General features: G+C 45.4%; 1 protein-coding gene across 2 annotated transcripts in view; it reads right to left on the minus strand.

Annotated features, from left to right (window-relative positions):
* NUFIP1 (nuclear FMR1 interacting protein 1) overlaps positions 1 to 15497 on the minus strand; it is a 93477-nt gene that overhangs the window by 48851 nt on the left and 29129 nt on the right. The window contains exon 10 of one of the 2 annotated variants that reach the window (XM_082074501.1): positions 4002 to 4382. The exons of the other annotated variant lie outside the window; for it this stretch is intronic. Within the exon in view, the coding sequence (XP_081930627.1) occupies positions 4245 to 4382 (138 nt within the window). The 3' untranslated portion in view covers positions 4002 to 4244. Of the gene's footprint in view, positions 1 to 4001; positions 4383 to 15497 lie in introns of those variants that run through there. 2 annotated transcript variants of the gene reach the window in all.

Consider the following 15497-nt stretch of genomic DNA (forward strand, 5'->3'; position numbering starts at 1 on the left):
GAGACCAGAGATCTTTGAAAAGACTGGATGATGCCTTTTCAGTCATATTCAGAGTGCTAAAAGCCCAGATCCATGCAGCATGATCAACAAACCCAGTCACTCAAATGTTGCCCAGGTTTATTTCTGTTGTGCCAAGTAATAGAGATTTATGTCTCGGGATGCAGCAGTCATATTCTGTCATCAAAACAAAGATCTCTGTGCTGGGCAAGCTCACCTGGCTCCTAATCAGCTTTGGCCTTTGCCCACTCATAGGTTTCTGTCCACTCTAAAGCACACAGATTAAAATAAACTGTACATTTAAAGAGAAGGCTTTGTACTCCCAAATATGGAAAAATGTTTTAAGTTACCATCTTAAGCCCCAGCTTGTCAAGGTTAAAAATGTTTTTGCTTCATTGTTCTGACACCATATGGCCAAAGTCAACAAGAAGCTGATGCAAGTGTTTGATATATGGCAGCCCAGCACGATGTCATCTTTGGGAGGTCACAGGATTAGTGTATAAAACGGGCAGATGTATTAATGTTAGGCACTATATCGTGCAGAGATGTATGGGTCTATTGCTGTGACTACAGATGGAAAGCCAAAGTTGGATGAAGGTCAGATAGGGCACTGTGACTATCCAAGCAGTCAAAACTTGTGACAGCCTATCCCACGTGGTGCTACCCATAGAGTAAACCCACTTCTCCCAAAATGTCTCTCACTGTCCTCAGTGTTATTGTGCTTCACAGCTTAGGTTCACCTGGCACACCTGTCTGCTCCAGCAGCAGGCAGCAAATGGAGGAGGACATCTGTGCTGGGGAATTGGTTCCTGCCATCTTCTCCTATTTTTACACGGTGGCTGTGAAAGCTTCCAAAATGAGAAGCATTACTACAATTAAACTGAATGTGTTTAATAGCAAACTATATCACAAATTGCAGAGCAAAGCCACTTCATATTTCCATGGGGCTTCCTAGAAAAATAGCTCCAATTAATGCTGCAAATTTTAGACTTGTTTATATTCATTTGACTCTGTTCAAGCAACAAATTATCTGTGTGTCATTATGAGGCCAAATTCACCCTATAATTTTTCATTTAGCCTTATTTTACTGCCTGGTCTGTTTCACTGAGCTGAGGAGCTAAACCTGCCTCTCCTTGCTCCCAGGCTTCAGAGAACTTTACAGGTGTTGCACAAAGTCACAACATCCCGTGCACAGCTACCGCTCAGTAGTACCAGCTTCCAGGTTCCGAGTTCGCAGCCAGAGAGCTGGGCCACCCTTCTGGCTTGGTTTGCTTCTCCCTGGACTCAGTAACCAGAAACTAAGCAGAGCGGATATTTTTGAGTCAGCTCGGAGCGGTAAAATCCATTTCACAAGCGTGTACCAGCCTCAAACAGAATGGGGACCTTGGTGTTTGGAGGGAAAGAGCCTGATCTGTTTTCCCACTTGCCCCATGGTGTTAATGGGGAAGCACATCCCCAGCACACCTGCACAGGACATCCAGGTCCCAGTGCTGTAGTTGAAACCATTAACACTGCAATGCGCTGCCGCGAAAAGCAGAAGAGGTTGCACTTCATCACTAATCTTGTGGTTTCACCCACAGCTACATGTAGCATTCCTAGTAAAACAGATGCAGGCAAATTTTTGTGTGCTTATTGTGCACCCATGTGGGAGGGTCTCTAGGCAGCTTGAGTATTTTGGGGTAATTCAGGCCTTATAATGATATGCACGTTTTAGAACAAGCCAAGTCTCTTCCCCAGACACTCATTGCCGCAGGAACACTGGGACTTGCGTGGAAGCTGCGATGAGGAAGGGATGAAGAGAGACAGAATATCTGTGTATTACAATTTCGAATTAGGACAAATGTCCCCAGCCCTTCCATACTGCCTTCACTTGTGCTATATAAGCAATCTCAACCTCAAAACATCAAGCTTCTCTTTTCCCTTCCCTAAACCACTGGGAGAGGCTTCCCAGAGCAGCCCAGCAGCACAGACCCCCATCACAGCACCAACTCCAGGCATACCTTGGTGTTCAGCCCCAAGCACAGGGACACCAGAGAGATTCATTTCCACAGTAACAATTGCACAGACCATATATATTTATAGCCTCCCACAAATGTCCTGAAGAGGAAAAGATAACATAAAAGTGACAACCAGAAAAGCAAACAGAGAAGAGCAGCGCTGTGTCCATGTGGTTCCACTTGTTCCTCAGATGCCTTTTATTTTTGGTGCCTGTCTCTGTAGTTTCCAAGAAACCTCCCCCTATCCTGTTTCTATGGGGAGGTATAGCATTACGCTCCAACTCTTCAGGCACAAACATTTGAGGACAGAGTCAGGCCATGAGGTCAAGCCTGTATTTATAATACAAGATGTGAGAGGGGCTGGATCACTGGAGCAGGCTGCACTTCCCTGAAAAACTACAAGACCCTCCAAGGGTCCTCATGGTTGTCAGGGTTGGGTCTGCAGGTTTGCACCACACAGAAGAGATGGATGGGGAGATGCATCACCTTGCTGCCACCAAACACACCTCGCCCCTGCCCTGAGCAAGCCAGCACCTCTCGGGAGGGCTTGACAGGGGGTGGGCAAAATGCAGGCCAAATCTTGAGTCTCTGGTGTTTCCCCTGGTTTGATTTCTAGTGGAAAGAATGGTAAAAGCATGTCAGGTAGCATTTGTCATTTTTACTTCTGTAGGATTAAAGCATGGGTGCCTTTTGCTAGTTTAGATTTCTCTTTACATTAAAATTTGTATAGCTTATACACTTCTCCTTGATAATAAGGTCCAAGTAAGACAGAGGCAGACAGCAGCAAAGCATAACAGGAGCAAACCTACTCAGGAGCATTCCCGTGGGCAAAACTTAACCCAAGTGCCTCCTTTTTTTATATATGTGTTGGGTTTTTTTTATAAATATGTGTTAGAGACATTTCAATGTGTGGAAAAAACCTCTTAGGTTCCATTGGTCCTGTACCTTTCTCACATGAAACCATGATCCTTTCCAGTGGCAACTAGTGGGGATGTCACAAATAAAGGATTATACCTTTGGGTGAGGCAAAGCTTCTTATGAGCCCACTGCTTAGCTATTATAGGTCCTGTTCTCATGCAGGAATTACTTGCACATATGGATGTGTGCATTATTTAAGATGGAGCAGCAAGACTGCAGAAGGATGGATCTTCTAGCACAGGAAAGTAGGAATGCTAATTATTGTTCTTCCCATGTAGCCATCCAAGATGAGGTGTGGAAAGTGATGTATGGGGCATTATTTGATCTTCCAGATACACTTTTAAAACACACTATTCAGCAGAAGAGCAAAAGTTATTATCAAGATGTGTTTCTTATGGTCAAGTAACCAACGTTGGATTTGCATTGATGTTTTGACAGGCTGTAGTTGTCAACCCGGCAGTCAGGTTATTCCATTTGGATATTTCTGACCTTGTGCTAAAATTTCAAGAAGAAAATGCACTTACATTTTTAATGCGCATCCTGCTGACACACCACCTTTCCCTGTGGGAGAAGCAGTGTTTGAGGGGGGGAGAGTAAGAAAGAAGATAAGTAATTCCTCTCAGTTGAATAAACTCACTGATTTCATGTGCAAAAGGCTGTGGGTTTTTTTTTTTTTAAAAGGCACCATTGTATTGTGCTTATTATTTCAGTGTGTGGCAAAATGTCATTTCTAAAAATAGTATCAACCTACCACAGGAAGCCACATAATTTTTATCAGGGTAATTGACAAATCAGACCTCTATCTAATGTTTCTCTTCATAGAAAATTACAGCTTTGGAGAAGAACACATTATTGCAGAGAAAGTCAAGGTGAGCACTGAAGAGTTGACAGCACTGGCTGGAGACAGAGGTTGCTTTTCACAGAAAACGTGATGTTTTATATGCTCTAAACTGATTTGGCCCATATGACAATCAAAGTAACAACATTTATGGAGCTTCATCTGCTCTAGGACACACAGCAGTGCAATGAAGACTGCCCTTTCACTGCACTTATCATCAAAACATGTAATATATTCTAAAAAAACACAAACTTGCAAAAAGCCTCCAGCCATCATGTGTTTTCCATCATTTTCCCCCACAGTAGAAGAAGGATCTGCTGCTCTGACACTGGCTGAAGCCGTTCCTGGGACCTGTTTTCCAGCATTGCCCGGGCAGAAAGCCCACGGTGATGGCAAGTGCGTGGAGCGGCTGGTCTGCAACCGCTGCCGATGGCCTCGGCCATGGCTCCCGTCTTCCATTCCCTCTTCTCCAAAAGGGAAGCCAGACAGATGTCTTAAGAAGCTTTGAGAAAAATCCTGTCAAGAATTTGAAAGAAGAATGAGACAGTGTGAGAGCGTGTGCATGTCTCCAGGTTTTGGCCCGTCTCCAGCTGGCTGACAGCACGGCGCTGGATTTCTTCTTTGTTTCCAAGCTGAAAAATAACCATAAAAACAAAAACCTAAGTAAAGTATTAATGACTTGCTTAATTTCACTTTTTCCGTATATTCTGGTACTTGTGCAGCCACAGAGATGTTTCACTGTGCATCTACAAATAAAGGAGGCGGAGTGGCCCACCAGGCAGTCTCTGACTGTGGGAAAGGAGAGAAGAACTGGTGCAAGTTCACCAATAGTAAATAACACTCTGCTCTTTCACACCTACGACTTGCAAAAAGAAAAAAAAATAGAGACATTTAAGTTCAGAAAGAATTAAGTGCACTCTGAAATGCTCCCTGAGTGCCTGGGAGCATGATAAAATGCAAACATTTCCAGGAATACCTGAGAAGATGGGTACATGCTGCCTTGGATTCCAAAGGAAAGTCCTGTTCCTCCACAGTGCTGGATGCTGCAAAATGGGACAAGAGCTGGATTTGTACTGCTCCTACTGACCTCAGGATGGTCATCCTGAAGGCCAGGTCTGCTTTTTAGAAACTCTTTTCTTAAGAAAGCAAATCCCAAGAAAGGCGATAGGAAATAGTTTTAGGTTTGCTTCCTTGCTTAGCTGAATTTGGATTAATATTTTTAAAAAATCAGTCCTGAATCACTCAAAATTAATGTTGCTATTCAGGTCTTCATAAGCCACCACAAATGTTGCGTCTTGCCCTTGACCTGCCACTTTGTAAATTCTCCATAAATTTACAAAACTAAGATAAATTTAGCTTGGTTGAGTTCTAACACAACACATACAAGCACACACAAACCCATTCAGTATCTGCGTTGCAAAATGCACACACCATTTTAAGTGACACAAGAAGCCACTAACATGATTATGGTAGGCACCACAGGCAAATACCTTTTAATGATGTTTGTATTTCTTCTGCTTTCAAATGATCACCTCTCATGGTGCTTTCACCAAATATTCCTCATTTTCTGTCACCAAGCTGCAAGAAATCATCTGTCTTCCTTCAGAAGAGATCAGCAAAGAAAGACAGACAACCTAAATCTTGACTCCAGTCCTGCTACAGAGAGGAATTGGGTTAAGAAAGCAGGATTTGACATAGCCTACTGTCCAGCTGTATTTGACACCCTGCTGGCTTTATCAGTTATGAAACACCCATGCAAAGCCAAAGAACCCTCCTAAAGATTTTATTTGCTTTGCCATGAGTTCTTTATCCTGCAGAAGACCAAACTAAAACCAATGCTAGATAAAATACCCAGTCTTTCCCAAGACATGCCACTAGCATTTTCAGCTTCAGAGTCCACAAGAGCAGCATGATGTCCTTGCCTTTTAATTAACTTAAGCCAGAGGGAGCAAAGATCTGAGCTCCTGGGCTGTACCAGAGAGACCAAGAGCTGAAGAGCTGAGGCAGAGCTGCTGCCACTCACCATAACCCCCCCTCACCATCAAGTCCCCATCAGCGTGAAAATGAATGTGTTTACCTCCCTTCAGCAGGTGAAATCAGAGCCCTCATGCAATTCCTGTCAACAATTACTTGATCACCCTGGTTTTGTGCAGGTCTGATGATTGCTGTGCAGTGTCTCAATCAGGGGACACTGAGAGGCTGGAAGGGATCAAACTATTGCTTAAAACCAGAATGCAACAGCTACAAGTGCATGGTTTCCAGATCTTTTTTATTGACTTGCTGAAATTGTCTTGTATTAAATGAGCTAGGCTAAGAGATGTGGCAAATTAAATGCTAAGTCAGGCCCACCTTGGCCCACTGCTGCAGCTGTTAATCTGATTTTTGAAGCCACCAGCTTGCTGGGCAGTACGAACACAGTTTGCTGGGTGCTCTCATGGCTGGTGGTGCAATGTAAGCACAACACTTGGAATACAATCCACCAGTGTCCCCACGCCAGATCCCATAACCTACTTCCTAGGCCTGCTGCCAGTGTTGTGCTATGAGTCACGAAGAGAAACAAACACAAGGAATGTCAAATTAAATAGGACACAACGCTTTCGCAGCATTTAAAAGCAGAGCAATTGTGCTGCAGCGTACAAACCTCCCTGGACTCCTCTTGGACTGCTTCTCATCTTGGTAATAAGAAACATCCCTTTAATTAGTTCCACCTAATGAAATTCATAAGCCAGGGAGTGGGAGTTTTGCTCCTGGGTAGAAACTGAAAACTTCTCTTCACTTGATCTGCCCATTTTCTGCAAGAGTCATTAGCAAATTTTATCAAATCTCTGTGTTAAACAGTAACAACTATTGTTTGCCCAGAACACAAGTCCATTTATGAGCTGCAATACGACACATCTTGGAAATCCCAGACTGAAAGGCACTTCTCAAAAAAAAAAGAATTAGGACTGGCAAGAAAAAGTAGTTTCAAATTGTCAAGAATAAACAATAGAGAAACTTGTACCTGATCTTTCTGGCCACTGAGATCAGAGAGGTTCCTTTGCCTTTGTGGGTTTGGGCAAAGTAATGTACAAAATTTATTCCATCTTTCCCTACAGTGAAGGGGCATCCATTACCTCTCCAGCTGAAGCTCTGGGTGCTTCATGCTCCTTGTGTCATGGACAAGTGAAATAATTCCAGGAAGCCTCAAGATGTACATTTGCCTCTATGGAAATATTGACCCACAAGGGTCTGTTTAAATCCATTTCAGTCTCTCAAGACAAAGCGATATCCATGGCAACAAACAAATTCAGTGCAGAAGAGAGAGCACATCCAGAAAGAGCGTGTAATCGCTCTGTTTATTGATGACTAAAAGCCTGAAAACGTAAAGTTTGAGCTCTCAGACGCGACACTAGTGCTCTGCAGAATACCAGGGTCTTTTATCAGGACACTTTTGCAAGTATACGCTGTAGAGGACAGAGAGGGAAATTGAAGCCTTGCTCACTGTTTTCATTTCCAAACTTTTGCAAAGTGAAGTGGCTCCCTGTGTGGTTGCAGTTGCCCTTTGAGAAGGTAACAGAGGAGGGTGAGCAGGAAGGAGCTGATTCTCAGCTACGTCTGGAGACAGCAAAAGCACAAATCACCACTAAAAGAAGCTGTTAGGATGATCAGGATTTCAGTATGGACTGTCTTCAGCACCTACTGGGGCCCCTCCTTATATTTGCGTGTTTTCCTCAAAGTGGCTGCTGACCGATATGTTCATCCTGTTATTCCACATTGGGTCCCATAATTACAGAGCCTGATTTACAGGGTTGGTTATAGCTTCTATTACGGGAAGCAAAGATGCTGGATGCAGCTGCTGCTCCCCCCAGTGCTGATGGGGGAAGGGGGGGAGGAAGATCTTGGGCAGCAGCTCTTGCATGAATGCTTGCTGGGCTGGGCAGTGTTAACAGAGGGAAAGGAGGAGAAAGCCACAGCCCCTCCAGGAGTCCCAAGACTCCTTTCCACTTATAAAACCAACCTTGATTCAGGTTGCGAAGGGGGAGTTTTTCAGAGCTTTCAGGAATAGCTTGAACCAGCCCTGCTCTCAGAGAGCCACAGAACAGTTTGCATTGGAAGAGACCTTCAAAGGTCATCTAGTACAACCCCCTGCAATGAGCAGGGATATCTTCGACTCAGTCATGTTGCTCAGAGCCCTGTCCAGCCTGGCCTTGAATATCTCCAGGAATGGGGGATCTACCACCTCTCCGGACAACCTGCGCCCGTGTTGTACCAGTCTCATTGTAAAAAATTTCTTCCTCATGTCTAGCCTGAATCTCCCCTCCTTTAGTTAAAACCATTATCCTTTGTCCTATCACAACAGGCCCTGCTAAAAAGTCTGTTCCCATCTTTCTTCTCAGTCCCTTTAAATACTGAAAGGTCACAATAAGGTCTGCATGAAGCCTTCTCCAGGCTGAACAACCCCACTCTCTCAGCCTGTCCTCACAGTAGAGCTGTTCCAGCCTTCTCAGGACCTGTTAGAGGAAGGTACTGTCACAGAGTATGTCTCACCGTGGTCTCATTGGAGCTAGAGAACTTTTTTGCAAATTCAGTGCATTTTAACCCAGGAGTGTCTTACCTTGAGATGAATCTCCTTCCCCTCTAGACCTGGCTGCCTGCTAACATTTGCTCTGCTCTCCAACCTCCGTGCTCTGGGCTCCACTCCGTTGAGACGAAAAGCTCCCCATGGCATTGCTCAAGGCCTCCAAGACAATTTCCTGAGCTGTTGGGATCCTTCTACTTGCAAACCAGACCCAGGACTCACTTTTAGCCCTGAAGATCTGTGGCAGGTGTGTACAGGGTCTACAGACAGACATTGCTGCAGAGGGAACACAAGAGACCCAAGGCTAAATTTTTCCAGCAGTGTTTTTGTGCCATAACCTGTCTAAACGCTACACAGCCACTTGTAAATTATACAATTGATTACAAATCATGTCAACTCCACCTCATTGGACCTTCTTGCCTACAGTGGTGCTGACAGAGCGCTCATCAGCTTAATTTCTGAGAACCAATAAATGCAAGAGCTATGAAGTCATCACCCTTGCAGGTGAAAGAAGGGATCCTTGTTCTGAAAGCCAGAGCACCTCTATTAGGAACTTGAGATCAAGGTACTCAAAGGAGCACACACTGTCCCCTAAAGATGTATCCAAGGTGAGCACACCTCCCACGGGAAACACAAAGTGCAAGATATTTGTTTTGTCCAGGAGAAAGACCAGGGTAGTGCTTTCTTTCAGGGGGTTGATGTCTTATACTGGGGCTTCCTGTCCCAAAGAGGAACAGGTCCTGCTTCTGGAGGCTACAGCATATCCATTGAGGAGAGCAAATTGTTTGAAGAATAATGCTGAATTTAGCATTCTCTAGTTGAGATCAGGAGGTGATTTTAGGGATTAGACTCCCCCCTTCCCCCAAAAAAAAGACAAATCAGAGGCATTGCATTTCCCCCGCCATGCACTTGCAAGTGCCCACAACTCCCTCTCCCGTATCTACCTCACCCCACCACCATCTGAGAAACCCCACCTCCGTTACTGCAGGGGTTTCCATTTCAGCTGCAACAGAGGGTGGCCTCTCGCTCTGCAGCAGCAGTGATATATTACCCAGCCAGGTACTGACCAGGCTCCACACATCAGCTTATCTGCCAAGGTCTACTCCCATGACCCTTTGTCCCCGTTAGCCTGCTGAATTTATGTTCTTTCTTTGATGTATTGCTACATGAAGCTGAAGGCAATGATGAAGTTTTTCCTGGTGGTGCAGTTAAAACCACCAAGTGAAAAAAAAAAAAAAAATCCCAGAAGCAAAACTGTCTCACATTACTGAGATCAGGTAGGATGCAACCTTACTCTCCCATTTGGAACACAGCAAATATCAGTTGATCAAAATAGCTTCAGGTATGCCATTTTTAATATGTATTTGAAAGAGCTATAAGAAAACATGAGCGCTGTCTCAGGGGAATGCTGGCCTGAATTTAGAGAGACCTTCAAGAGATGGAAGCTCAGCTACGTGGGTCAGAGTGAAAATCTCTACTTCAGTGATTCTCAGTGAAAAGACACAATGCCAAGCTAGGTTTTTACTATGGTTAACCCTTTTGATGCTTACTGCTGGATTTATGGATTTAGACAGATATTTAGATACTATCATTGGCTGCTGGTATAAACAGCACCTTCTTGAGTCCAGAAACCAGTGGCTGGCTGCCCATCTGTATCTTGGGTCTTTTTTTCCCAAGAAATTGTGGGTATTTATAAGTCAACACCCTCTCATTTCCTTGCCCTTAATAGGGTAATGCATTCCCAAAGCCATTTATCAGTTCTGGGATGACTACAGAGACTGAGCTATCTCCTTATCCTCCTTCCCCTCCTCTCCCACACCATGCCCCGTAACACCTCCCTTGGTATTGGCCACGATCCTGCTGAAGCAGAACAAATTTCAGGCTACTCAGCAATGCCAGCTCCCAGGGGAGCATGAGATGCAGACTGGAGAAGCCTTTTATATCATTATTCCCTGGAGCTATTGACAGCCAATAAATGATTTTGCTGGATCTCAAGCTCCTCTCCAGTTACATCCCCACCACCCATGACCCTAAGTAGAAATCCCAGGCCTATAAAATTAAACAGGCCATTCCCACAAGCCACCCTGGGACTCCATGCTTGGATGGGACCAGGGGAAAGAGCAGAGGCACATCTGCAGTGCAGAACAAGCAGTGTACAAATGCAGGCTCCGAGATTCCCCAGCCCTGCTTTTCGCGTAGCTACAAGTCAAACCGGACGCAAATGTAGCACAGTAACCTATTGAACCAGATCTCATTAGCTAACTACAGAGAAGTCTAGCAGACCATTAAAAATTATGCTAAATATAGACACACATTAAAGAAAAGTTAAGACGACGTAATTCTGAAACTCTGAGCCTAATTCATCAGGGAGCAGAAAATCTTAACACATGGGATGGTTCTTCAGACGATGCGACTGCAGCTCTAGTGAGCCAGAAAGCTTTAACCAGATCTTCCCAGAACCACAGGGAGGAATGCTGTGCCTCTGCTCCACTGCCAAAAACCCAGCCTTCTGCATGCCTGGTTATTTTCCATGCTCAGACATGAACGAGCTCACATGGTAACCCAGGGATGTGCTGCCCCTTCCAGCCTCCTGCAGCTCACTCCTGCTTTCAAGGCTCAATTGCTAGCCCAGAGGACAACACAGCTCATCTTTTCCTTGACACCAGGGGTGGAGGTAGCAATTGGTTGTGATCAGGACCAGCAGCTGGGGACAGATATTAAACAGCTGATGTCAATGGGACAACTTCCTGGTCCAACCCTGCAAGGCCACTGCTGCCAGTCCAGCTTAAGGCCTGAGAAAATGTCAGGAAGATGTGCCAGGGGAGGTTCAGGTCAGATATTAGGAAAAGGTTCTTCGTCCAGAGGGTGGTGGAACACTGAAAAGGCTCCCCAGAGAGGCAGTCATGACCCCAAGCTTGACAGTGTTCAAGAAGCAATTGGACAACGTCCTTAGACACATGATGTGAATTTTGGGATTGTCCAATGCAGAGACAGGACTTGGACTCACAGAATCACAGAATGGTTGGAAGGGACCTCTGGAGATCATCTAGTCCAACCCACCTGCTAAAGCAGGTACACCTAGGGTAGATTGCACAGGAATGTCTCCAGAGAAGGAGACTCCACAACCTCTCCGGGCAGCCTGTTCCAGTGCTCTGGCACCCTCAACATACAGAAGTTTCCCCTCATATTCAGATGGAACCTCCTGTGCTTCAGTCTGTGCCTGTTGCCCCTATCGTTGGGCACCACTGGAAGGAGTTTGGTCCCATGCTCTTGACACCCACCCTTGAGATATTTATAAACACTGATGAGATCCCCTCTCAGTTTCTCTTCTCCAGGCTGAACAGACCCAGCTCGCTCGCTCTCTCCTCATAAAGATGCTCTAAAGAAAGGTGTTCTAGGCCCCTAATCATCTTCGTAGCCCACTGCTATTCAATGATCCTTGTGGGCCCCTTCCAACTCAGGGCATTCTACAATTCTATGATTTTGGCTCAGACCTGGGCAGTTAGGACACCTGACTGACAGTGCTGGGTGTCAAGTGCCAAGAAAACAACTTTTAACTTAGAGATGGGTGTTGCGCAGCAGTCTGAGTATGAGGCTTGGTGACAAGAGCTACAGACTTCCCCACCAACAGCTGTCAGGTTTTACCAGGCTCTTGTGCAGGCAGGATTAATGAAGGAGACTGATGAGAGAATCACAGAATAGTTTGGGTTGGAAGGGACGTTCAAATGTCATCTAGTCCAACACCCCTGCAATGAGCAGGGACATCTTCAATTCAGTCACGTTGCTCAGAGCCCCATCCAGCCTGGCCTGGAATGTCTTGAGGGATGAGCCATCTACCACATCTCCGGGCAACGTGGGCCAGTGTTGTACCACGCTCAGTGTAAAAAATTTCATCCTCATGTCTAGCTCAAATCTTCCCTCCTTTTGTTAAAACCACTACCCCTTGTCCTGTCGCAACAGGCCCTGCTAAAAAGTCTGTCCCCATCTTTCTTCTTGGTCCCTTTCAAGTACTGAAAGGCCGCAATAAGGTCTCCCTGGAGCGTTCTCTTCTCCAGGCTGAACAACCCCAACTCTCTCAGCCTGTCCTCACAGCAGAGCTGTTCCAGCCCTCTGATCATTTTCATGTCCCTCCTCTGGACCCCCTCCAACAGGTCCATGTCTTTCCTGCACTGAGGCTCCAGAGCTGGACACAGGACTCAAAGAATACTCAGAGAGGCCCTACCAGATCTAAACCAGAACCTTCACAGAGGTCCCTTGAGGTTACATTAGTTCATGCAAAGTCTTTAGGATCACAAATAATCTCCTGGTTTAAACCTGCAACACTCTGTGAAACATGGCCCTTTGATAAGGGCTGAATTTCTCTAGGAAACTTCAAAGCCATCAAAGAAGTTGTGCTCGGTGATGTTTGTGTGCAGCGCTTTGAGTGAGTTTTCTCTGCTTTTCCTAGTAACCATGCAACAGTCAATTAAAAAGCGCTGCTCTCTTTGTAGCCTTCGCTGCAGTACGAGGTTTATTGTCCTATTTATCACTGTTGAACTGCCTCAGGCTGAATTATTTATAGTGCCAGAGAAGATGAATTAAGTGGTAAATTCAAAGTGGGTCACAGGGATGTCGCTTTGGCCTTGGGTCTCAGTGGGCTGATGTCTTGGCCTCCTTGACTTAACAGGATGGAGCATCATTGTCTGTGTTCACACCAAAACCTCAAGCTGCCTGCGCCCAGCCTGGTACCCTCCCCTTGGGCTATAGGGGTGGGAGGCAGGTACTGGCACACAGCATTATCCTCCACAAGTGACTTGCCCCCACCTCTTTCTTTGTGCATACTCTTGATATTTCAGTTGAGGAGATCATTGCAGCAACCTCAACAATAAACTCCACTAGAGAGCAGCATTTCTAGCACATGGCACAGCACACCAGTATGTCACGCTGCTGGTGGCATGCCACAGGGTGAGCCAAAATGCCCCAAAAATTCAGAAAGCAGCCCACCAGCCTGAGGGCTTTTTTGTTTTTAGCATAGGAACAAAACAGCTACTTAAGCATGGGGTTTTTAAAAGGAAATCCTGCCTGCATTTCCATCCCTAAATCCCGACTGAATCTCGTAATCCTCCACTGAGAACAGCCTGTGCTCCAAGCCACCTTTAACTTCGACAACAACAATTCAGTTGTTTCCAGAAGAGAAGAACCACCTTTCACATTACTGCTTTTCTTACGCTATGTCTGACTGTGTAGCAGAGCCTGCAGCAACAGGCTCACACCAGGGGTCCCCTGGATACTTGCCATGCCAGAAGGTGGGTAGCCCTTCCATAAGCAAAGGGGATGGGGTATCTGCCTGGCATGGCCCCAGAACCACCAAGACGAGACTATTAATCTCATAAATATTGGATATTTACAGTATTTTTACCAGTATCTATGTTCAAATATCATGTCCAAGCATTTTTTAAATCCACTTGAAAAATAAATGCATACATGAAGTGAAATGCTGCTCCTTGCACAACACCCTCATTCCTTGGAAAGCGCCAGATGTGTTGCTTCTGATTGTCTCGGGGTTTTCTCAGAGGCCGTCACAGGAGCTCAGACACCAGCATGAGCTTGTGTGTGTGAATGGTCCTGGGCTAATAGACACCAGGTTCTCACAAAGGGTCATCTGAAACTGAGAAGGAAATCATGCTCCTGTCCATGAAACCAAAGGGCAATGAAAAGGAATATTTTTCCTGTGTTGTTGGTATTTTCTCTCCATGGTGCAAGGGCAGACAAGTTTCATTATCTCTTGTGAAAACATCTGTATCAACAGTGTCACCTAATAGCACAAAAGACAAGATAAAACAAAGTCATTCTGAATTTTGGTGCCTGGCAAAAAGGTTGGGAAACAGCCTTCACTTTTAGAAAGCTGCAATAACATTTTGTCACCATATGATGCAATCACATTGCCTCCAATGTTGCCTGGTACAATACTGACATCTTGCCCTGGAAAGTCAAAATCTCTTGGCTAAGAGACCAGATGAAAATATGGATGAGGGTTTAGATTTAAGTACAGCAGGATGAAGAGTTTTAGCAACAGTGAATTCACTGAGAAATGTGGTTTAAGTAATCCCACTGCTATTTTTAAATTCAGGTTGAATTTACTTAATATCTCCAGCAAATGAGAGAGCGTGGACCAGACTCCCCAGCTCAAGCAGAGGAGGAAGCAGACAGCTTTAATTAGAAAGCAAGCCAGCGAAAGCACCTGCTCAGGAGGGGACCATCCCGAGGATGCAGATCTCCATGTCTCCAAGCATCACGCTGCCTCTCCAGCATCCTCTTTTTTTTTTTAAATTCCAGTTTGAGGAGGTTCGGCCTCCCAGGTGGGAGATGCAGCCCCTTGGCAAAGCAGCCTGGCTCTTCCTGCACTGGGAGGGAAGCACCTTGGGGCAAGTGGAATCACAGGGAGTCAGAAGGAGCCAGCCAGCCCTGCACGCCCCAAAGGCACCACTCCAAGCACCCCTGTCCTAGGAGCCTGGGGATGGGGTTCACCTTCCCCCATGCCCAGGAGGAGCTGCTCTGGCTTCCTTGCTTCCATTAAAATGGAAACAAAAAGCCTTTGTCAAAGTGGAAAGAAAGATTTCACCAACCTGAAACCCTTGTCTCAAAGATGTTATGCTCTGGGCAGATATTACAAATAAATTTCCTCTGAAATTATTACAAACTGGCATACTTAGAGGTTTTTCAGACCATCTCTGGAATTTAAAAAATATCCTGCTTGCCCATAAGTCAATCCATTGGGAAATCCAGTTATTTTGCCCCAATCGCTTGCCAAGGCAGCAGAGGTTAAAAGGCACCTGGGTTTGAACAGATGCCTGCTGGTCACAACAGCAGCAGATCAGCACAGACAAATATTGGTGCTGGCAATTTTCTTTCAGCCTCCCCAAAGCCAGGGTTACACTTCCACTGTTCAGGCAGATCACCCCATGCTTAGAAAGTAAACTGGTAAGACTGGAGTCAGGGAAGCAGGTTTGACAACTCAGTACCTGGCTGTGATCAATAGAACATGAATTCACTGTTTTTCTCCAACTACATATTGCATTTGATCTAATTTCTTATCTCATTTCCTGCAAAAAGTACCCAGATCAGTGTCTTCATGGTTATGTCAGTTAACCTGAAAGAACATGTTCAGCTGAAATCAGTACTGGGTTTCCCCTCACCCCAAAAAACAGCT

This window comes from Streptopelia decaocto (assembly GCF_964273445.1).
Source record: "Streptopelia decaocto genome assembly, chromosome: 1".
Classification (NCBI taxonomy): Eukaryota; Metazoa; Chordata; class Aves; order Columbiformes; family Columbidae; genus Streptopelia; species Streptopelia decaocto.